Below are 23,479 nucleotides of genomic sequence, written 5' to 3' on the forward strand. Positions count from 1 at the left end.
TGAGAGGTGATTCTTATGATAAACATTCGGAAAAAAAATTAACCCGTTGTCATGAAATTAAATTAACTTCTTTGCCATTGAAAAATATACGATAATACGACGAAGATAGTAGGGCAAACTATCCTATGATTAGTTGTGAAATCTAAGCTATTCATTACGGACAAAAACATTCGTACAAAGGTACAATTTCAAACGTGACAAACATGGCCCCAACAAAGAGATATACGATAATACGACTTAAACTTTGCTCACGGGGTTCATAAAACGTCGTAACTTGAAATGTGACAAGGGATAGGGTGCCTTAAAAAGGAAACAAACCAAGCTGCTCACCCGGCCGGTGACCCTAACCTGAACTAGAAACTTTTCGAATTGCTATACTAAATAAACAATACTTAGCGAACCCAACTTGGACACACCCAACCCACCACCTTGGACAGACATCAGGGCCCACATCGTGGTACCACTCGCGAGTCAAAAGCTAGTAGTTGGGTGCGTTTAGACCTGGTGCGTTCTGGTTTACTTCACCAATATCCATGACCCTTTATAAAAGCGCATCATTTTAGCCGATTACACCTATACATTAAGATTAGGACCGTCTCAATTTCGTCTCCGAAAAAATGAAGGAAAACGACATCAACGCTGAAAAAAATTCCCGTCAACCTTGCCTTCCGCCCCTCCGGCTCCCTTCTCCGCCGCCTAAACCGCTGCCGTTACCTCCTCTTCTCTGTTCCTTCTTTTATTCTCCCACCTCCTTCCTTCCTCCCATCATCTCTTTTTCTTCTCATTTTCTTTTACTAACTTTGTACTCCCAAAGCTAATCCCACTTCCTTCTCCTTCACTAATTCCATTCTAGTAAATGCGTCACTCTTCTCTCTTCTTCCATCTCAACAAAGCACTCATACTGAGCTAAAAACCAACTCTGAAACCTAAAATCCCATACCGAAAGTAGAAGAAGTATTATTAACCTCTTCTTCTCCTCTCTCCCTCCCTTCCGTGATGCTTCTCACATTTTTTTCTCTTGCTCATCTTTAAAGAGAGAGACGGAGAGACTCAGACCTCGCCAGCGAGATCATGGTGGCGGCCATCCCTCCGCCGGTGGCGGCGGCAACCCCAATCGCCGCAGCCGCCGCCTCCACTGTCCGAGCCCCCAAAACCCCCTCTCCATCCCCCCACCGCCGCCGTCCCCTCGCCCCTTCCGAGAAGGACAATGCCGCCGTCTCCCGGAAGCCCCCCTCCAAAGGGATCTCTTCCCGCTACTTGTCTCCCTCCTCCTTTTCTTCTTCGACTTCGACTTCGACTTCGACTTCACGGCGTTTCCTTTCTCCTCTTCCCACTTCGTCCAGCTCCGGCCCCAAGCGCTCCCACTCCGTCGACCGGAGCCGCCCCAACGCGGGCCCCCACGGCGGCGAAGACATCCCCTCCGCCGCCGCCAGGCCCCTCCGCACCACCACCCGGAGCCTTTCCGTCTCGTTCCAGGGCGAGTCCTTCTCCTTCCAGACCAGCAAGGCCAAGCCCGCTGCCTCCCCTCCCCCCTCTCGGAAGCCCACCCCCGACCGCCGGCGTCCTGTCGGATCTCCGGCGAGGAGCGACCACCTGTCGGAGAACTCGAAACCCTCTAACCACCGCCGCTGGCCGGCGGCGAGATCCCAGCAGCCGAACCTGCTGCTGACGAGAAGCCTGGGCTGCTCGCCTGTGGGCAAGAAAGATCCCGTCTTGGATGCTGTCCGTCTGCTGCGACAGTCAATGGTGCTCGACGAGGCGCTGCGGCAGAACTCCTTCAACGTTGGCGGCAGCGGCAGTCTTTCTGCCTCGTCGGACACTGATAGCGCTTCGTCGGAGAGCAATTCAGGCTCGCAGGAGCTGAGGATTCCTCCACGAAAGCGGCCGGCGCCCCGTGGCATTACCGTTCCAGCGAGATTTTTGCAGGAGACTAATAACCGGCTGCACCGGTTGCCAGAGCCAGGCACGCCAATATCGTCGGCCAGCTCAAGGACAGCATCCGCTCCTAAGCCTATTACTGTGAAGAAGTCACTGATGAATGGCCCGTCCTCATCTCCTGCTGTTGCTTCTTCCCCTCGCAGCCATGGATCTATTTGGCATCCTTCTCCAAGAAAGCTTTCGGCTACTCTGTCATTGAGGGAAGTGGGTAGTCCTTCACAGGTGAGGAACGGTACAGTTACAAGCTCCTCCTCCCCTGGTGGTCAACTGGGCAAAGCCCCTTCGATCCTCAGCTTCGCAGCTGAAGTGAGCAGAGGGAGAAAGGGGGAGAGCCGAATCGAAGAGGCGCACCTGTTGAGGCTGTGCTATAACCGGCACTTGCAGTGGCGGTATGTCAATGCACAAGCCGATGCTGCCCTGCTGGCACAGGGACTGAATGCCGAGGTAAGGTTGTGGTTCCATGTTTCCGAATCCCTAGCTTCTGACGCTTTGCCAAATTGTGTTTGCCATTCAGCAATAGATACCTTTAAGCAAGTCGGATTTCCTGATTCTGTTACTTTGCATAGTTTGTATAAGTTGCTTTTTTCGCCCATTCCATTTTCATCGCCTTTTCATATGTCAGATCTGAAAAGCATAAGAATTAATATATTCCTCGTAAGACATATTGTTGATTAAGTGTTTTATAGTTTGCTAGATCAAACTTTTAAAGAAATCCAAAGTGTAGGTGATATGGGAGGGTATCAAGGACATCATGATGAATGGAAGTTTCATTACACATACAAGCTCTAAAGAGCTTGTGCTTTTGCTCTCTCCACGCATCTTCACAACTCCTGATGGATGATGCATAGGAGTTTGCCATGAGAAATATGGTTGACCGTAAAAGTTAAAACTTGTTGATTTGAAAAGTAATATAAAAGGGTAATAGTATAACAGTAAGGGATCACCGGACAAAAAATGGGCCAGTGGGTAGCATACAGACAACATGCTCAGATGATGAAGGGCACATGATCATTATAAGGTTCCATAACAGATGCGATACTTAACCGATGGGTGATAACTGTTATGCAGTGATGGTAAGCTACATTTTTTATTGTTCTGGGTATAGAAAATGATATTGCGTTGAACAAGAAGAGCAGCGACGCCAAGATCAGCGAACAGAACAAAGCAAGCAAGTTAGCATTCATGAACATACAATTTTGGTACCAAGGCATATTGGCAACCAAGCTAAGTCAGTTTTGAGAGGATTTGCAAGGAGAATTGCCAATAACCATGGAAATTATATGCAATGTCTCAGAACTCATGAAGAGTGTTGTCTAATCTCTGAAGGAAGCATCAAACGTTTAATTCATTGAATTATGACTTCTAACTGGATCATCATTTCTGCTTGTACTAGGTGATGATATGACATGCTTTACATTAGAGTCCTTACTGTTATTTCATAGACCATCCAAAAAATGTATGTACTTTTGTGCATCTTTTGTTATTATGTATGCACTGTGTAATATTGTGTATATACATGCATGCATGCTTATAGAAGTTAAATATCTGTCTCTTTATGCATCATGCATGTGTTTTGTAATGGTTAAATGACTTTATTACCTCATATCTTTCTTGTCATAAAACTAAGAGCCAAGAAGAGTTATTGTTCTTTAAGTAGTGCATTACGTATGTCATTATAATTCCTTTCAAGAATAAAATGTCATTATGATTCCACTTGACTCTTTGATCCATTTAGTTGCACTAGTCAAATTACCAAAGCACTCCTTTTGATTTAGTTGAAAGGTATAATAGGGCATATTTGGTCATTTTAGCATCATGCAATCCTTTCAGTGCATCCAATAGGAGTAGATGCATGCAAAGCATTTCTTCTAAGGTGTTTAGCTGATGCAGAACCAGTTAGAGTTGGCCTGCATTTGCTTGAGAGGACCCTAGGAATAAGAGAGCTTAGGGTTTAATGCAGCTTTATCACTTGCTGTCCAAGGCCTGAGAACAGAGCAAAAGGGAACTAATTTTAGTTTTCTAGGCAAAGGAAGGGTAAAATAACCCTACTGCAGTGTTTTATGAGTGAAGGAAATGGAATATACTAAAATCTAGGGCTTTGGGGCTTAATTGAATAGTTTTCTATAAACTAACAATCAGATTTCGATAAATACAGTGCACAGAGCAAAACAAGCAACCAAAAAATCAAGTTTTGGCAATCACCAACAAGAATGTAACTATGAAACAGTATCTTGACATGTTGAAGGCTGAAATTTGGTTTCAATGCAGTAGTTAAGTACAAATGAAAGGTATCAAAAGTAAACTAAGATCTGATTGTAAACTAGGAAACTATAACAGCAAACAGTGAATAAGACAGAGAGAATAGAGAGTAGATGCAGTAGAGAAAATAGAGAGGAAAAGAAAGAAGAGACTAACGCAAAAGATAGGGGAGAGAAAACAGCTGGCTCGCAGCCTTCTTTTCTTCATGAGACTTTTCAGCGTACATAAACCATTGAGGAGCTTACTCCAGGACCTTATTTAAACCCTTATATGCTTACTCCCATAGCCAACTTTCGGCCTCAAAAGGACTCTTACAGATATGGAATAAATCCCCAAATTTTGACTAGTCAGCCACATAATAGACACAAGTACTTTTGCATGCAATACGGTTCACTGTGAAACTTATTGACTCTCCTAAACTAATATAATCATTGCTTTAAAATGAAACCAAAATGCATCTAATCAACTACCAATCGGCAGCAATTTGTGGCCGTTAGATGAACTTGTAATCATGTTTTGCCTCACAAACATTAATCACAATAGGATAGGATCCCAAAGTCTCAGGTGCACTATTTGTTCCCACAAGCTCAGCCCTTCATTGCTTGGAATAGCGATAAGCTTGTCATTGATGCTTATATTTGCGCCCACTACAGCCTACCTTGATGCACAAGCGATTTTCAATAGCTGCTGTAATGTTTAGCTTATGGTGTTTGCACCAAATTTTTATTAATTCATGATCTTTTATAGAACTTTCTGCATGCTTTGTAAGTCAGCATTTTTCATCCTTGAATCAGCTGATACATTCTTTTCATATTTATCAGAAATATTTGTATAATGCATGGATAACTACCTCAGAACTTCGTGACTCTATCACAACTAAAAGGCTAGAGCTACAAGTATCGACACAGAATTTAAAGCTTACTTCCATTCTCAAGGGACAAGTAAGTCTTTTGTCTTCGCCTATTTTTCTTGTTTGTACATGTGAAATTGCCAATTTTTGTTTCAAACTCCTTTTGATTTCTAATTTCTTGTTGTTAATACCATAGTAATCTTTTGTTCTAAGTAGAGCACATATTTGTAGCAAATAAGTAGGTTGACATGAGGTGTTCACTTATAATTAGGTATATTACCTTTAGAAAGAATCTGTTTGGTTTAAGATTAGAAAGTGGAAAGCTTGTAAATGCCTAGCTGGTTCTGTCCATTTGTTAAACTTTATAAATGTTAAAGAACAAGCCTTCTCTTTATCTATATTAGAGCTAATCCTGGGCCAGGCCTCGGGCCTAAACTCTATTCATTTTTAATTGGGCTTCGGGCTGGGCCTATATAAAATTTAATATTTTCTATGCCCAAGCCTGGCCCATGATCAGCTATGATCTATATGTGATCATCTTTGTCAATCAAAGATATGAACCATGCAAATTAAGATTTTTCCATCATCATCTCTTAACACCAGACCTGTATGATTATGTCTGATAGGTTTGCTAAGAAGAAAAAAATAGTCATGAATTAAAACTAGCAGAAATCATAAACAGAGGAGATAGAGCAGAGGGTGGAGTTTGGCAGGTTGGCAACAGTCAATAAAGCTTTGGCCATCTTTATGTGGAACCTGTGCAGACAAGCTTAGCATTTATAAGCTATTGGCTGACCAACAGTCAATAATCATGAGGATGTGAAAGTGACTTAATTCACATCAAAACCTATTGGCTAACCATGTCTAAGCTTGTAGGAGGCATGGATATAAATAACTTCTTTGTTAGTTGAATTCCTAGAGAAGGACAATAGGCAACACACCCTTTTTGATGAACACAAAGAACGTCAATTTGGTTTGGGGATATATGTAATGTTGACAAAGAATAATTTGAGGGAAAGATACTCAGGTTGGCTGAATTATTTAAATTGTTGCCGTTTAGGGGTGAATGAGAAGAATGCTATAACTGAGATTGGGCCAGGTAAATTTGGTGGATCACATAATTTAAGTGATCTGAATTAGGATAAGTGCATCTGGCCTCTTGCTTGCATGGGAATAAATGCTTTGTTGGAATTCAAACTCAAGACCTCTTGCTGACATATTAGATAATTTAACCAATCAGGTTAATGAAGCCGTTACAAAGAAAAATACATGTTTGATACAAGCTGAATCTCTTCAAATCAAAGTCGTCAGCACAAACAATTAAGGACCAAATAATGCATCATATGGAACAATAAAAGTGGATGACACAATTAGACCTCCAAGCCATCAGTAATATAATATTCTGTTTCACTTAGTTTAACAGAATTTGATATTTAACCATATCATATAATTTCCATAGATATTCATCATGCCTGAAAGGAGTAGTTCAGCAGTCATGTATTTCCCCATGTTGCCTGCACTTACATGAATTTATTTGTTGCCATAATGTTGACCTCGAAATTCTGGAATACTGTGTAAAATGAACATATTTACTTTACAGGAATATATCATAATATTTAAAATAAAATTTATTGTCTCTACTAAAAGTTTGCTCTTTTGATATCAAATTAGGTCAAAAGATATGAACTTGTAGCAGATTGTCTTATGTTATAGTCCACTTAAATTATACTAAACAGTAGATTGTGATTTTGTTACCTTATACTGCATCTGAGTGAGTCCACATTTGATTAATGTAGATGGCCTATCTACAAGGATGGTCTCTTATAGATGGAGACCATTTGAGTTCTTTATCAGGAGCTATTGAAGCATTGAAGGCTAGCACACTCCGGCTTCCAGTTGTTGGCGGAGCAAAGGTTTGCTACTTCAGGTTTCCGATGACAAATATAAATAGATATATTTGATATCTACTGAAATTTTTGGAGTAATTGAGTTTCTTTCTGCTTAACAGGCAGAATTCCAAGATGTGAAAAATGCTGTTAGTTCAGCAGTTGATGCAATGCAGGCAATAGGAAACTCAATATGCTCCTTGCTGTCTAGGGTAAATACCTTACTTATTAAAAAGTTCAGCTCATTTTTCTCTGGTAATAGTAATATTTGTTCTTTAGTCAACATATACTAAATCTTGATACCCATATAATATTTAGTCTTGCAATTAGAATTTTGTTAAACAATAGATCTGGTTGTCATAAGCTAGATAAGCCATGTGTTTCAGGGAGCTGCAAACTTAATGATGTGTAATCCATGGTGCAGTTGTTTATTTATACCATGAATAGTGAGAGGTGTGTGCTTTATGCATGCTCTTTTGGTATTTGGCCAACATGAAATAAATCTTGATACCCATAAAAATTTCACCTTGCAATTAGAAGTTTGTAAACCATAGAATATGGTTGTCATAAGCTTGATAGACCATGTATTTTAGATAATGATGAGTAATTCATGGTGCAAATGCTTATTTATACCATGAATAATGAGAGATGTATGCTTTACATGTGCTTTTTGGGTATTTAGCCTCATGTATGCATTTGAACGACCATGTTAAAGTAATATGAACAATTAAAGTTTCATTTCTTGTATTTTATCATTTCAAAGTTTATGTAAGAGAAGCATATAAACATATATAACTACATTCAACAGAGCCATGAGATATTCGCAGATACTTCCTGTGTTGAAACTTTTGCCTTTGACTATCTTCCCATCCAAATGTACATATGAATGCACCAAAGTTGCAGATGATTTCCATATCAAATCTTCTGAAGGTGAAGTGCCTCGGAACAGTGGTGTTGACACTAACTTATTCTGGTTAAAATCAGCATCTGCCATCTTTTTCAAATTTTGCATGCGTAGTGAATCTAGAAATGCTAAAATGTCATATTTTAGCACTCACTGTCAGAGGACGTGATTGGCCATGGTTTCTTCAAACGTCTCTGCCTATGGACTAGCTGGAAGCTTCAGAGGATGCCTTATATGAAAAGACATCATTGCATTTAAAATATCTCATTTCATCTAGCCAAGGACAGGCATGTCATAGCCCTATTCATTGTCACCTCGACCTTTTATAGTAGTCCAACAATTTTTAGAAATCTCAACTACCTACTCTGAGTAGCACTCCATGCTAGATATTCATATATAACTCAGTATTGTGCCTCTTTTCTGCCATCAGGTTATTGAATTATTGTTGAAGTTTTAGAAACAACCATCAGGCACAGGAAACTGAGACATGGAATTTTAAATGTCCTCATAATCTGGCATACCGTAGGTGTCCAACAAATTTTCTGATGTTGCATGTAACCTTGGTGAAGATAGCAAACACAATATAGTTTGGCCAGCATGCGATGTGTGAAAGACATTGTTTCTAGTCTTTTATGAGAGCATGTGTAAAACTCTTTATGCTTGAATTGGTTGAGCCCATGACCATATAAGATCTAATCCTGGAAAAATCAGTCTAATCCTCATCCTTGCCTTGAGAGAAGTAACAAGAAAATTATTCAATATTAGTGTTCCTTATATAACAGGAAAAAGGTAAGATATCATTGCTGCAACTGTAATTTGTGTTTAAAATGTGAAGACTAGATGAAAAATAAAAAATTTGTATCAAACTGAAAATTAAAAATTTTGCTAACATTCCATATATTTTGAAAATTTTTGATAGTTACTCTGTATCTCCTATTTATGAATATTTTCCAAGGACAGGCTCATTAATCCGACACCAAACTTCTAAAGACTTCATAATATCCATGAACTCAACTTAGCGGAGCCTTACCCAACTTGGCTTGTGGTCATTACATGTGGAGTTTGAATTGGCTTGAACAAGGCATACTTATCCTGAAGGCTACATGTCCCATATTCTCAAACCTTATGGTAAAAATGTTTTCACAGAAAAATAATGTATGTGCAAACAGAAATTCTACAGTGTCCAAAATTCACTTGGGTTTAGTTTGTGTGGTTTTAAAGATTGAATTTTGCAATGCATCCATGCTCTTGTCCTTATTATTTACTAGTACAAAACAAGCTACTTTGAAAAGGAAATGTGCCATTCAAAATCTTTTTCCGATCTCTATAATTTCTTGGGGATGTTGAGTCAGATCTTGTGGCACAACCCCAAGGGTGTTACCAGCATATGAGACGACCTGGCCCTTAAAACCAAAATAAATTGTATGACTTTTGCCTAATGCCATCGAGAGTCCTCTTTGTAGCATTTGTCTTTGCTTAAACTAACAGACACCATTATCTGTAGGTAGAAGAGTCGAGTTCTGTCATGACCGAACTTGCTAAAGTTGCAGCACACGAACGAGCCTTGATGGATAAATCTAGAGAACTTTTATCCACAGTAGCAGCAATGCACGTAAGTGCTCCAACTAATTCTCCTAGATTCAAACTTGCAGTTTTATTAATTGTTTGCCAACCTTTGAAGTTCTTGCTTTTGGCATTGAAATGTGGAAACAGGTAAAACAATGTAGCCTGCTAGGGCATATAACACAACTAAGTCGAAGGCCAAGGATGATGCAAACATAGCATGATATGCTAATTATATTTGGACTTACTAACAGCATAGCGACCTTTCTTTTCCTAACTCGAGATTGTGGTGAAGGCAATAAAAAAAATTGTTGTTTTGTCTGGTGCGAGGCAAGTGCTTTAACATCGTGCTCTCCTAGATCGGCTGATTCATATATATTTTTGTTTGCATAGATTGCCGTGTGAATGGTTGTATACCTCTAGGAATTGCTCTGGTTGTATACAGATTTCATTTTCTTTACTGATCAAAGGAAAGGTGATGTAAATATATGATGTTTTCTTGTTTCCCTTCCTGTGTGGTTGGTTGTGAGGGGGAAATCAAACATCTATCAATCAAAAGTGATTCTTGTTTATGAGTTTTTGTTCATTTTTTGAGGTAGTTGAATGGTTAAGATTGTGCTGTGTTTTGCATCTTCTATTCTACTCTTGAAAGCGTTTTTATCTGCTATGCCTTTATTTGGTTACTTCGGTCGTTTTCTACCATATGATGGGCTTGATTCCTGCTCCCTTGTGTCTTCATAAAGCAATTTTATTCATTCTCGAACTTTTGGCTGTAGTCATTTAGATGTGCTTAATTTGTTAAGTAATATATAATCTGTTGTGATTATGGCCCCATTTTAGAGATGATGAATTCTTGTTCCAATAACAAAACTCATGTTGGTGATGTATGCATTATCTCCTTCCACTTGGTGTATTTGAGCTAGCTTGTATATTTTATAGCTTCTTTACTTCAAAATGCATGGATAACCCAGCAGGCAATAAAATAAAAGGATCAACATATTTTGATAAAGACTAACGAGGCCATATATTGTGAGAAATTTTGGTATCATAAATACAGTACTTTTAAGAAATAATCCCTATTAAAGGATTCTTCTGCACTTTGGTTTTATTACTGGGTGTGGAGTAGTTATTAGCCAGAAATCTTAGATTTAAGCAAAATGGAGAACAGTAGGCTAGTAGGTAATCTTGCGCCCATGCATAACCATTGGATCACATTTTGTGTTAGACGCACAAGTTAGACACATCTCAAAGCCCCTGGGCGTGTTCTGCACCTGGGAAAGGCAACATGGTCTTTCTCATAGGAGTGACAATTGGGTCGGGTTAAGCCGTATACTGGTCAGGTCAATACAAGTTGGGTTGAAAAAACTGCCAATCCAACCTTTTTATCAAATGGGTAACTTAACCCAATCTGCATGACCCGTTTAACAAACAGACCGAATCTACGGGTCTCAAATAGGTTAGGTGGATTTTAAATAGATTAAACAAGTATTAATTAGGTTAAGTAGATCGAGTCATGACTCAGTCTAATTATTCAATTGATTAAATTGGTTAAACAAGCCAGACATCTAAACTCGTGACCGACCCATTTAATAATTGGATCTAGACAAGTCAATCCATTAATAATCCGAACATGTTCATGTCCAAGCTAATAAACCTAAGTCAAGTTAGAGATGGGGTTGTAAATTGCCGCCCTACTAGACCAAATCCCGCACCATCCTAGGTTCAATGGCTAAGCTTGTAGAAAACATTGCAAATTGCAAATACCGGCTGTTATGATAAAATAGCAATCAAATAACAACGGTCATTTTAATGTACACATAATACGTATAAATTATAACAGCCGTTATTTGAGGCCCGGTAGGTGGATTTTCTTTTTTTATTCGCTCCCACCGACAAGGCGAGAGGACAGCTGGCGGGGGTAATGTAAGCTGGGGTCTCGGTACGGGTGCGGGCATGAGACGTGGGCCCCAACCACGTGGCCTTGCCGTGGGGGCCCACCACAGCTCTCTCCCTCCCGTTGGTCGCTTGCGACCGACATTCCTCGACGTTCGGAAGCCAACTCTTCGATTTCTCTACGTCCACGTCAGGCGCGTCCAATCGGCTCGCAAGATGCAACAAGTTGGTGTGCCGCCTTGATTTAATGTGCCGGCCGTCATAAACATCGTAATGGCTTTTTTGACAATTCGGGGCGTCGCTGCCAAATGAGGTCATTGTCTTCAACATTTAGTATTTGCATGAATAAAATAATATTTTAAAATTTATATTTTATACCCAATTAAAAAATAATTATTTGTGTGCCTAAAAATAACCGTTTGTATTGAAAATGATAATTTTCGAGGGTATGTATTCGGAAATGTTTTTGTTATTTTGATAGTCTACCTCGACCACCTTAATTTAATGCGATACATGTTTGGAATAATGAATGTATTTGTGTTTGGATAGAGATGGTAAAAAGATGAGTATGGCATAAGTAATACTACATTGTACTTATCTTGAATTGGGTCGGAGCATCTTTAACCTATATTGCACATAGACAAAAATTATTTTTTTTAAAAAAATAGTATATAAATTAAGCAAATAAAAAGATTGTAGTATTAAATCTCTCAGTATATTATATAACATTAAACAAACTAAAATATACAATAGCTAATGTGGCATTATTTTCTTAACTTTTTCTAAAGTACTTTCACACACAACAAAGAGGAGAGTATAAAATATGTAGATTAACAACATCATGATTTGGGCATCCATGGCCGATTTCTCGAAGCATAAACTATATAACCTGCATCATTTTTGTGTTTTTGTTTTCATGTTTATAGTTGCATTAATTAATAATATTTCTTATCTTCCTTTCTTTGAGGTGGACAACCAACATGGGGTGGTCCCATTAGTGATCCTTTTTTTATTTCTTTAAAAGGTATTAGACATAATAATCCATCTGATCCCACTTACGATGCGTAGCACAATATTCAGAACTAGGCTGAACTCTTTCATTTTCTCTGGAACTATTTAAAATCCACGTACATACAAAACACAAATATCACAGGTCTCGTGTGATGTCTTATTTGTATTTGAAAGAATTTTCTACTTTCTGACAAAGCTTAATTGTCACAAGCTAAATCGAACAAAAATGCAAATCCTCATGGGACCCGACCCTATTGCCACCTTCTTCCTGCAAAATGATTGACTTGCACTATAATGGTCATTTTGTGCAATGGTCTGAAGCTTAGCAAAATTTACCTTAGTTTATACCCTACGATCATTTATGCCACCACCATGCATGCATAAAGAAGATGGTAGAATAGAATTTTGGCCATATATAAAGGTGAATGAAATTCTCTACAATACGACTTTAGCATCATTCCATTGTGGATAACCATGGTATCATCTATATTAAAGATAAATAATATTTTTTTATTTTCATGATGTGCTATGTATTATGCTGAAAAACATTGAATATATTTTTAAGATAAAAAGAGCCGCTCATATAATATGGATGCCGTAGCTACTACATATCCAAGATGGTAGGGGACTGTGGCAGAAGATCCAAACTCTATAAAATGAAGCTCCATCAATTAATATCCGGTAGGTTGTCTTTCTCATGAGAGCATCAACACAAACTGACGTGATTTGACATGGTATATTGGGAGGACGTTTGTTTCTAAATGATCCCATTAGAAACAAGAAGTCATGCAAATGGATTTGCGGAGGACTAGCTATGACCTCGAGCTCATATGATGTGCGGGGAATACAAGCTGCAAATTAATGGAGGCAGCAGGATGCACAGTATTCCGGTAGTTGCTCGAGCAGCTCGATACTTTATATCGTAATTGGTGAAAGCTGAAGTTGGCAGTGGGGACTTTTGAGGAGAAATGGTGTTGTCCGCGAGCAGTAAGTCAACTGCACCAGATGCCGATATCTGCCACAAAGACAGGAAGTTAAATCTAGAATTGTTGGAAACCACGCCATAATCTATCTATGTCAATATTGGGTTGGCATTGGCTTCCGCTCCACTGCATCAAATGTTCTTCTCGATCATGATTAAATCATAAATATTCTTTTTTTTCATTTTGTAAACGAGATGACTTATCACTAATAACGTAGATTTACGAGAACCGCCAAGTGGCTGCATAGAGCAAAACAACAGACATCACACGTAACAATCCAGCAACTCCTTAAGAATTTAATGAGAAAATATTATTTAAACTTTTTGTTTTGTATAAATATTAAAAATTACCAATACATAGTTGAATGACATATTTCTAGGTAGATCCTTACATACTTTCCATATTTCTCGCTAAGCTAAAAATCAAAATCCAGATGAATCCAATCACAAATTGAACCTAATTGAAAACTTATTTGAGTCTGGATTTTATAATTTATGACCGACCCACCTTATATATCATAAAGGCTGCAAAATAGGTCGGATTGATTCATATCCCGACCTGACCCAATCCGATCCACTTAGACCCGATCCGTTTTTAGAGAACCTGTGGGGCTGAGTTGGGTTCCTAAAATTGGACATGTTTCATTTTCTGAATCGGGTTCTCGATTTACTGAATTTAACCCCAACCTGGTAATGACCCATTTGAAATTTGAATAATTTGGATTTTCAATCCTACAACCCGCCCCAATCCAATCCGATCCGAATCTGTAAAATTATTTGAGCCCGCGGGGTGCAAAGAAGTTCCTGAAGCCATGGATGAGATGACCCAAACCAGACCCAATACTTCAGACTTGAACCGAACTCAAATTTTTAAGTTGGGTCCGGGTTATATATAGATCTGATCCAATCCAAATGACCCATTCGTCAAAAATTGTAAGCAATGGACCTGATCCTACCAGTCCGATCTTTTATTAGGTTGGGTTTGGATCGAATTGGGTTGGGTCAATCATGACTCGACCTGACCTATTTGTACCCCTATATATCATATGGGTCCAACATGGGTAAATACAGAATATATACGATCCATCTGGATGTTAACTTGACATGAAACCCTAAATCATATAGAATCCCCTTTTCTCTCTTCTTAATTGTATCTCTAGTTAACAAACCCTATACTCAAACCAATTCCCTTTATTCATCCCAAACGATAACAAGGTTGCTCTATTGTGATTTACATATCATAGATTTGAAACACAGAACAGCTTTCTCCGTAACACAAGATGAGGTTGTATATATCCGATCCTCTCCAAACCTATAATGATGACAGTCTTGTGCACTAGAATACTTTTTCTTATTCATCCCACACCACATCTTCTCCCACATACTCTACTTAATTATATATAAATATTATTGTCTATTCGATGAATTCTTATTTTTAGTGATCTCAAGTACATTAACATTTATTTTTAAAAATCATAGTTTGAATTTAACTTGCACTTTAAGAACGGTCATTTTCTTGAATTGGACTTCTAAAAATAAAATTCATATTTAAGTTGGCATCTTTCTAAATTATCAATTATTATATTTTAGCTATAAAATATAATTAACTATTTGACATGAATCATGAATACTGCTTGACTCATTGCTAATCCAACCCAACTCTAGGTTGGGTTGGGTCATTTGACCCTGGCCCAACTTGAATGGTCTAATGGTTCTAAAATCTTTTTTACGAATGTGAAGCCAACCTGATTAGCCAATTGGTTTGGTTTGGATTCTGATTTTGGATACCAAAAATGAAACTGTGTAGGATTGAGATCAAGCATGCCTCAATTTGGCACGACCCAAAATGCAGCCCTAGGCACAACCAACTTTTTGCATGGCTTTAGTGTATCGAGCAAAGGAAATTAAAGAACCAATCTCCTCAGACAACACAATGAATTAGCTATGTCAAGAAACTATATAAGTAGCCTCCTGAAATAATGTCGCAGAAGGCTTGATGTAATCCTCTAGCAAACCGAATAAGTTTGGATACTCTCTGCCCATCAAACGAGGGTTACTAGTCTTGTACACATGCGTGATTGATCCACATGACAGGATCTACGCACTGCATCAACGTAGATAACAGAAAAATTATTTTCTGCACTATGTGCAAAAAGACATCAAGATGCATGCCCTATAAATGGAGTCTACTTCTATAATTATCCATATGCACAGCTACGTAGAGTATAGAAAAATGGATTCCACCATGAACCGGGAGGGGGCGAGAACATGCAGCTTCCATTTTTGGGTACACAATAATTTTTTGGATAACAGAGATTGTCGCACCTCTACGTGCACATAAAAAGTAGGAATTTGTTTCTCTATAAATGATTTTTAGAAAATAAATATAATAAGAAATACTCATCACAACTAGTCTAAGGATGTACCTACTTATTTTAAGATTAAAAAGCCTATTCTTAGAAGCCATTCAAAAGATCAGACCACACAAAAATTGAAATAAATTATGGTGTTACCACTCGAAAAGGCATAATTCTTATTATTTTTTATTTTTAATTCAGACAAGAGTACATAGCCTGGTATATAAGTTCGGACCCTTTCATTTTCTTGGCTTACGACCGCTTGGGTCGCGAGGACGGCGATCCACCTGGTGGGCCCGCCCAATAATGGAAACAGTAACGAGAGGCAATGGAACGGTGGAGAGAGGGTGAGTCGTACGAGAAGGCCCTTTTTTTTTGGCCTTTTCAGAAGCACAGCTCAACCTACAATCCCAAAACGGTGGGAGGAGAATGGGAGGGTGCAGTAGGTGCTTAGCCTTACATGTTAAAGATATATATATATATATATATATATATATATATATATATATATATTTCTCCTTCGACAAAGACGCTACGGACAGGTTATTACCAATTATTTCAACTTCATTGGTGTCCCTTCTCCCCCGTCACCCTGCCTTTTTTTATATGTATTCATCAATCTTCGAGACTTTAGGATGCGAGATATTTTGTCTCATCGCCAATGGCCTCCACCTCCCAACGCCGCCATCAACGGTCTGTACGTCGAGAACAATACTGTTGGAGAAAAAGTGGATCATCCTACAAATATAATCAAAGCACCCGAATTCGATGATAAGTATGACCCCGACAAGCATGATCTCGACATGCACGATCTCAGCATGCATGAGCTTCGAAGGCTGCTGAGCTCAGAACGCCGAGCTCAGAAGGCTAAGCACAGAAGGTTGCCGAGCTCAGAACGCCGAGCACAGAAGGCTGCCGACCTCAGAAGGCCGACCTTGTCGTTCACATGCCGCGGCCATGCCTTGCAGCAGCCTCACCGCACCATGTTTTGCTTGCCGGCCACGCCACGACATATCAACCAGGGACCATACCCTGCTACGACTGTCAACAATTAAATGCGTACGATCTCCACGGACCTTCAGCCAGCCCAAAATCTCAGGCCATCCACGGCAACTCGTTGACTCACTCAATCTCGTCCAGTCATCCACGGTAACTCATTAATTCATACAATCACGCCCAATCATGACGATAACCCATTAATTCGCCCAGTCACATCACAGATAACCCTGGCACCTCTTCTATAAAAGGGAAACTCCCTCTCCTCAGGGGACTAGGGACTTCTGACTTTGACTTTTACATACAAACTCTCTTTCTTTCTCCACGAAAGCCCCCTCTGACTTAAGCATCGGAGGGCCGGCGCCGGAAACCCTGGCCACCGGCTTCTTGCAGGTCCTCCGGAGGACGCAGCCCGCCAACGCACCACCTTCCGGAGCTCCTCCTTCTCATCCAGTGTCGCCCCCAGGTTCAGTTTCCAGCAACAAATACCATCCGCAATAGGTGGAGCTTATCATTTGACACCTTGAGATGGTATATAAAGTCAAATTAACATAGATAAGATATCAAATAGGCTATAGTGTGTATTGAAGACTAAATAATATTGTTAACTATGTATTATTTTTATTTATGGTGTACACATGTATAAGGTATGTATCAACAAAATAATAGGTACATATCTATGAATCTATGACTCTTGAGTACATACATACATACATATATACATACATACATATACATATACATATACATACATACATACATACATACATACATACATACATACATACATACATACATACATACATACATACATACATATATATATATATATATAAACTTATCAATAAAACACACATAAATATTACTTGGATATGTAGTATAATTTATTTTAAAAAATAATAATTTTATTATGTATTATCTCAATAAGATGCGTTTCAATAAATATAAAATATATATCAATAGTACAAAGGATAATGTATGAGTAGATTGTTAGATCACTGTAGTGTTGGTCACCAAATAAGAGAGTAGCACCAAGTCTCTTTTTAGGGAAACCCAAAGTGTCAAGCTCTCTCTTTTTTTTTGAAATTTCTTCGTCGTTTTCATTAGTGAGTTCCCTATAGATAATTAAGCAATGCCTTCCAGGAGTTCCTTCCGAGATCGAATTTTGATCTCCCCAAAAGTTTTTTGTCCTCGGGTGGGCACGATGATGGATCCCATCTTACGTACCTGACTCTGACTGGCCTTAGCTGCCTCCCCCAGTCATCAACTGAGCAAAAATGCGGCAGAACTCCTACTTTACCTTATTTTCTCTGGCACCTATCGCAGATAGTAAATCTAAAAGTCAGAAAGGGACAACACTTCTCCGACCAACGAAAGCTCATCAATTATATAATTTAACAAAATAAAAAAAATAAAAATTGCACTCACCAAAAAAAAATCTTCCATGAAGAGACACCGTCCACATCCTCTTTCTTTCTTGTAAAGTCTTTCCATCTATTCTCTTCCTTATCAAGTTATCTCTCCCATTCATAAGATCTTTCTTCTTCTTTCGAGTTTTCTTCTCCTCCTCCAAAATCCTTTTTTTACAAGATCTTTGCACCTAAGAGTTTATGGAATTTAAGGAATGATATGTATATATAATTTCTTAGGTTAGACAAAGCCAGGATCTTATGTATTGGTATTGATAAAAACACTGATAAATACAATGTTCTGAAAACTATATATTGATTTACCTAAAATATATATTGGCTTGTTAAATGACTAATTTACTTAGAGTGCATTACCTGACTACATAGTATGTATTGATAAAAAGCATATTTTGAAAAATATATATTGGTTTATCTAAAGCTGTGTATTGGATCATTACTGAGTGTGTATCAAAGAAACTTGCAGTAGGTATCAGAAAGTCGACAAATGTATATCATCTGACTATGTGGTGTGTACTTGTGAATATGATATTCTAAAAACTGCATATTAATTTGTTTTGAAGTATATATTAGATATCTAGATGACTAATTTTCTAAGTATGTATCACCTGATCGTGTACTATATACTAGTAAATACCATATTTTAGAAACTATATATTGATTTATCTAGATATATACATTAACTTGTTCGATAGTTAATTTGCTTAGTGTGTATTATTTGGTGATATAGTACATACGGCTAAAAAAATATTTTGAAAATAATGAATAAAGATGATATAATTTTTTTATATTTTTTTAATCATGAGTTTTTAATTTTTATTTTTTTTAAAGATGGGCACTATATAAAATATGATGAAATAAAAATTTATTCTATATTTTTTTTCTCATTGCATATCATTGTTGTTCTCTTGTTAGATAAATTATTATTAATCTTCTGCCTGCTTGGGCATGCAAAGTTAGCAGGGAGTTCCAAGAGATCCTTCCCAAGGTGGTAGCTCAATGAAAATGGGCGTTGTTTTCTAGCTGCATGGTTCCAAGTTCGAATCACCTTGCACGTCCATTAAAATGTGCTGGTGCATTTCAATATTAAAGTTTAATATTTATTTTATTTATAAGGTTCGCATATTTAATGACTCATGAATGGTTCATGTATTTGGGGAAATGAAAGAATTACTATTTGGGGAGATGAAAGATTCATGGGAAATAAATGGGAATAATTCATGAACCGTTTTTGAAATTGGAATTCAATGTCTATTTTGATGGGGGGAGTTACTCTTAGAATTTTTAAGTATATTTATGCTATCATTATTCTCATAAATTTAAAATTATAAACTCTCTATATAAATCCTTCTCTCCCTCATTTCAAAAAGGGACAATATCATCTTATTTTACTCATAAAAAATATTTTGAGAAAGTTCTTGGCAAAGAAGGGTGTTTCTTGGGTGGAGCTTTGGGCTAGACTACTTGTGCAGAGTTGTCCTTGCCATAAGACGATCGTCGGGCTGTTGTATCATGGAGGAGAGAAGTCAGTATTTTCTGCTGCACCGGGTTATAGGCTTTGCCTACCGCAGAGGGCTTGAATCTCCTTAAAGAAAGCGAGATTTTTGTGCCTCAGTCCGATTGGTTTCGTCCTTTTATTGTATTTTCTCCAACAAAATGTAGTGACACTGCTTGGACATAGGGTATAGGAACGCTTATTGGTCCGCTGGTAGCTTTTGTGGTGCCAGGTGTGACGTACTCATCCTTGGGTGGGGAAGGTATGAGTAAAACTTATCTGTCCGCATGAAATATTTTTCTGGTGGGGTGGAGGTCAGTAGGGGCTGCTACGCGAGGATGGTCTTGTCCCTTCTTCTCCCCTGCCTTTTTTTTTTTTTTAAGCAATATATATATATATATATATATATATATATATATATATATATATATATATATATATATATATAATATATATATATATACTTACTTCGATTCGGGTGGGGATGACGATGGATCCCATCTTATGCACTCGACTCTTGACGCTGACTTGTCTGCCGCCCCCAGTCATCACCCAACCCCAGCCCCTCATTCAGATGGTGGCCGCGGCGAATGCAAAGGTCCCGCATCCCACCTCTGTCTGACCAATCACTGTCCAATGACGTTTCGATCTCCCATTGGCCGGTCCTCTCTCCCTAGATTACGTAGCAGTGGACTCCACCATAAATCTCACAGCAGCACTCGTGTACGTGGAATAAGGACCAATTGGAACTCGACATGTCATCAAACAGCATGTAGGAGAAGAAGAGGATCTCACACTGGATTGATCGCCGCTGCAGGATTGCTCAGAGAAGTCTTTCTGTCAATCTCACGTGTGAAGGGGACCCAGGCATATCCCATCCTTGTCAATCCCTTCCCCCTCACAGTCTTAATTTGGTTTGTCTCTTCTCTCTCCCATCAGCCGTTTTTCTCCCACTTTCTTCCCTTGGGCAGGATATGAAACGATCCGAAATTACAGGAATATGAATGGTACAAATAGATAAATAAATAAATATATAATATATATATGCGAATTAAACTTGAAAATATTTCATAGAAATTTATCACGAGGACGCAGCGGATGGATCCATTTCTTGAACAATGACTACAGGCAATTCACACGCACTTCTTTTGCATGCCGACTACGTGGTTATTATTATTTTTTAGATAAAAAATAGTAATTTATATAATTCTAACATGAGTAGTACAATATAAAAAAATGTTTCATACGGATATCCAAATAAGCATAACTGGTTGCAAGAAAATTGTACATGGCCTGAGCATGTTGTTTCTTAATGACAAACAGGTACTAAGGAAGGTTTTAAATTTTGATTTTCCATATGATTGCTTGAATTTTAGTAGCTCGTCAAAATGGTGTGAATAAATATATTTTTACGTATCTAACATCTAATTTAACAATTAATTAATTAATTAACTAAAATTAATAAATTGAGATTAACATTATTAGTTTTAGGTTTAATAGTATCATGAGACATGGTAGCAAGTCTGTTAGGTGCAGTAGTTCAAAAAAGTCCAATATAACAACAACAACAACAAACAACTCCAGGCTGATAAACGATATAATAATTACAAATACGTAGACTACCGACATCTATTTCATTTTTCTCACTCTTGAACTCAATGCCAGCAATTGCACCAAAATGTAAATACAAACTAAAAGAAAAGGAAAAGAAGAGAGAAGAAAAATCCTTCTGGTCTTCCCATTTCCGCATTTGAAAAACCATCAACGGGGACAAGAACACCCCTCCCCGCACCGGCGGCCGCGCTCAGACGAAAAGGTTCAAAAGCCCCAGATTTACCTCGCCGGTGCCTGCGCTCGTCGTCACCGACTCCTCCGAGTTCCTCGACGGTGTCGCCGCCCGCCGCCGCGGCTCCCCGGCCTCCGTCGGTGACCTTGGCATCAGACACAAATCCAGATCACACGGAGGAGAACCCTCCGAGGCCGTCCAGCCGATCTTGGGAGGCGGCCCGTAGAGCTCCCCGACCTCGGCGGCGGCGCCGGCGAGGTCCGGCAGCGGGCGGAGGGCTCCGCCGCGGAGCACGGTCTCCACCGCCGCCTGGCATAGGTGCCACTTCCTGGCCCACAGCAGGCCCACCGCGCCGCTCACCGGGTTTATCGCCCTCCCGCACGCCTCGAACAGCAGCGATCGGAACAGAGCTAGAACAAAATCCAAGAAAGAAATTATTAGAATCAAATAAGCGAGCGATTCATTCGAGAGCATAGGATTCGGAGAGAGAGAGAGAGAGAGAGGGAGGGAGGGAGGGATACCGGGGCGGCGGGGAGAGGGGACGGAGGAGAGGAAGGACATGAGGCCGGCGCGGCCGAAGAACTTGGCGACGAAGACGGTGGCGTGGGCCTGAGCCTCCGCGCTGTCGATCCACTCCAGGCACGGCCGGAGGATGCACGTGTCGCTGCAACCTTTTCGAAGCACCCGGCACCCGTTGCAGCTCATCCTATACAAATTCCTCCTCAGTCCTCACCCAATGATAACCTCTCCGATCTCATCAAAAGAAAAACAACTAATAATTCTTTCTGCTTCGTTTCGCCCGTCAACCTCTAACTCAAGGTGCAATGATGGACGGGGAGAAGGAGAGGAAGTGAAGGGGGGCGGAAAAGAGGCGGATGGGGGACGTTTTTTATGCAGAAAGGAGCTGGTGGAAGGACAAATGAACTCGACCTCGGGTTTAAGAGTGGTTAAATAGAAGTAAGAGGGTGGTTAGAGAGAGTGTGTGTTCCAAGGACGTGGGGGGTGGTGGGGCGGCTCCGTGTTTCCGCGGAAGGGAGTGATTGGCCGAGCCGTTGGATGCCCTGAGAAGGAAAGGAGAGACGACCGCTTCACAGCTCTGGCTGATGGACTATTGCGCGTGTAATGGCGTGAGAGATTACGTAGGAGTTGGTACTGGATAAATATGCGCCTCTGGCGCCAGCGAAAGGTCGCGGCTCGTTTGCCTGCCTTTATGTAACCAAATTGGGGTTGGATGGATAAGAATAAAGCTAAGGTGGCTAGTGAGTGTAATAATAATTTAATGCAGTGTGGGTGGGATGATAATGAAACAACGATGGTGACAACGGCGTAAATGAGAGGAAGCGGCTCCCAGCTAGCTAGCATGCTCTCTTTCATTCTTCTTTTTTTTTCCTTTGGCCGATTTTACTAGTATCCTTCCCAACTATGGACCCGGCTCGATTATTCCTCCGGACTCCGACACGAATACCACGTATGATTACATCATATCTACCACCATCGAGACTACCAACAGAGGAATACGCTCTTCCAACTCTGTGTCCGAGCAGGGAGCATCCGATCTCCACATTTTAATCGATGCCTGTGTGTTTTGAACTTGGAACCACTTGGTTGGAAGTAAGACCACGCTCCCATTGGGTTACCACCTCAGTGGCTAGCTAGTATGTTTTCTCTAAGCAAAATAGAAAATAGATGGGGTACGATCCGATCCGATTTATTTTAAAGAATCTATTGAGCTAGATCAGGATCTAAAGTTAAATTCATACCATTTTTTTGACCGAAGCTAAATTTACTGAATTTAGATCCAATCCGACCTAACTCATTTAAAATTTTTAGTAAAATCATCTAAGAGGAAAAAAATCTGGAGTACCTAAAACAATGTAGAGCCAAAATAGTATAGAACCAAAAGAAGGCAAAAGAGAATTGTGTAAGGCTGCACTAAGAAGAGCTAGAAATCACAAAGGGTTCATGTCTTCAGAGACCAAAACATTCAATGGTTATCACTCCAGTGCGGTCGCCTGAGAATTATTAGATTGTAGACCAACTCTTTTGTGCAAATTGTCTAAACAACAAGGTTTATGTAGAGACAAAATGGACCAAGGCCTGCACTATATGGAGAAAAGGTGTGTTTGTGTTTT

At 39.4% G+C, this 23,479-nt stretch overlaps 2 protein-coding genes across 2 annotated transcripts; one reads left to right on the top strand and one right to left on the bottom strand.

The window, feature by feature from the left end:
• Positions 1 to 602: 602 nt before the first annotated feature.
• Positions 603 to 9,972, top strand: LOC120104051 (QWRF motif-containing protein 2-like). Its single transcript, XM_039114373.1, has 6 exons — positions 603 to 2,382; positions 5,019 to 5,138; positions 6,844 to 6,960; positions 7,056 to 7,145; positions 9,342 to 9,449; positions 9,551 to 9,972. Exons 1-6 carry the CDS (start codon positions 1,072 to 1,074, stop codon positions 9,617 to 9,619), a joined length of 1,815 nt encoding a protein of 604 aa, XP_038970301.1. The 5' UTR covers positions 603 to 1,071; the 3' UTR covers positions 9,620 to 9,972.
• Positions 9,973 to 21,115: 11,143 nt separating this feature from the next.
• LOC120104052 (LOB domain-containing protein 37-like) lies at positions 21,116 to 22,246 on the bottom strand. Its single transcript, XM_039114374.1, has 2 exons — positions 21,869 to 22,246; positions 21,116 to 21,757 (listed from the first exon to the last, which is right to left on the bottom strand). The coding sequence occupies exons 1-2, from the start codon at positions 22,050 to 22,052 to the stop codon at positions 21,366 to 21,368; spliced, it is 576 nt and encodes a 191-aa protein (XP_038970302.1). The 5' UTR covers positions 22,053 to 22,246; the 3' UTR covers positions 21,116 to 21,365.
• Positions 22,247 to 23,479: the final 1,233 nt, after the last annotated feature.

This window comes from Phoenix dactylifera, chromosome 16, assembly GCF_009389715.1.
Source record: "Phoenix dactylifera cultivar Barhee BC4 chromosome 16, palm_55x_up_171113_PBpolish2nd_filt_p, whole genome shotgun sequence".
Lineage (NCBI taxonomy): Eukaryota > Viridiplantae > Streptophyta > Magnoliopsida > Arecales > Arecaceae > Phoenix > Phoenix dactylifera.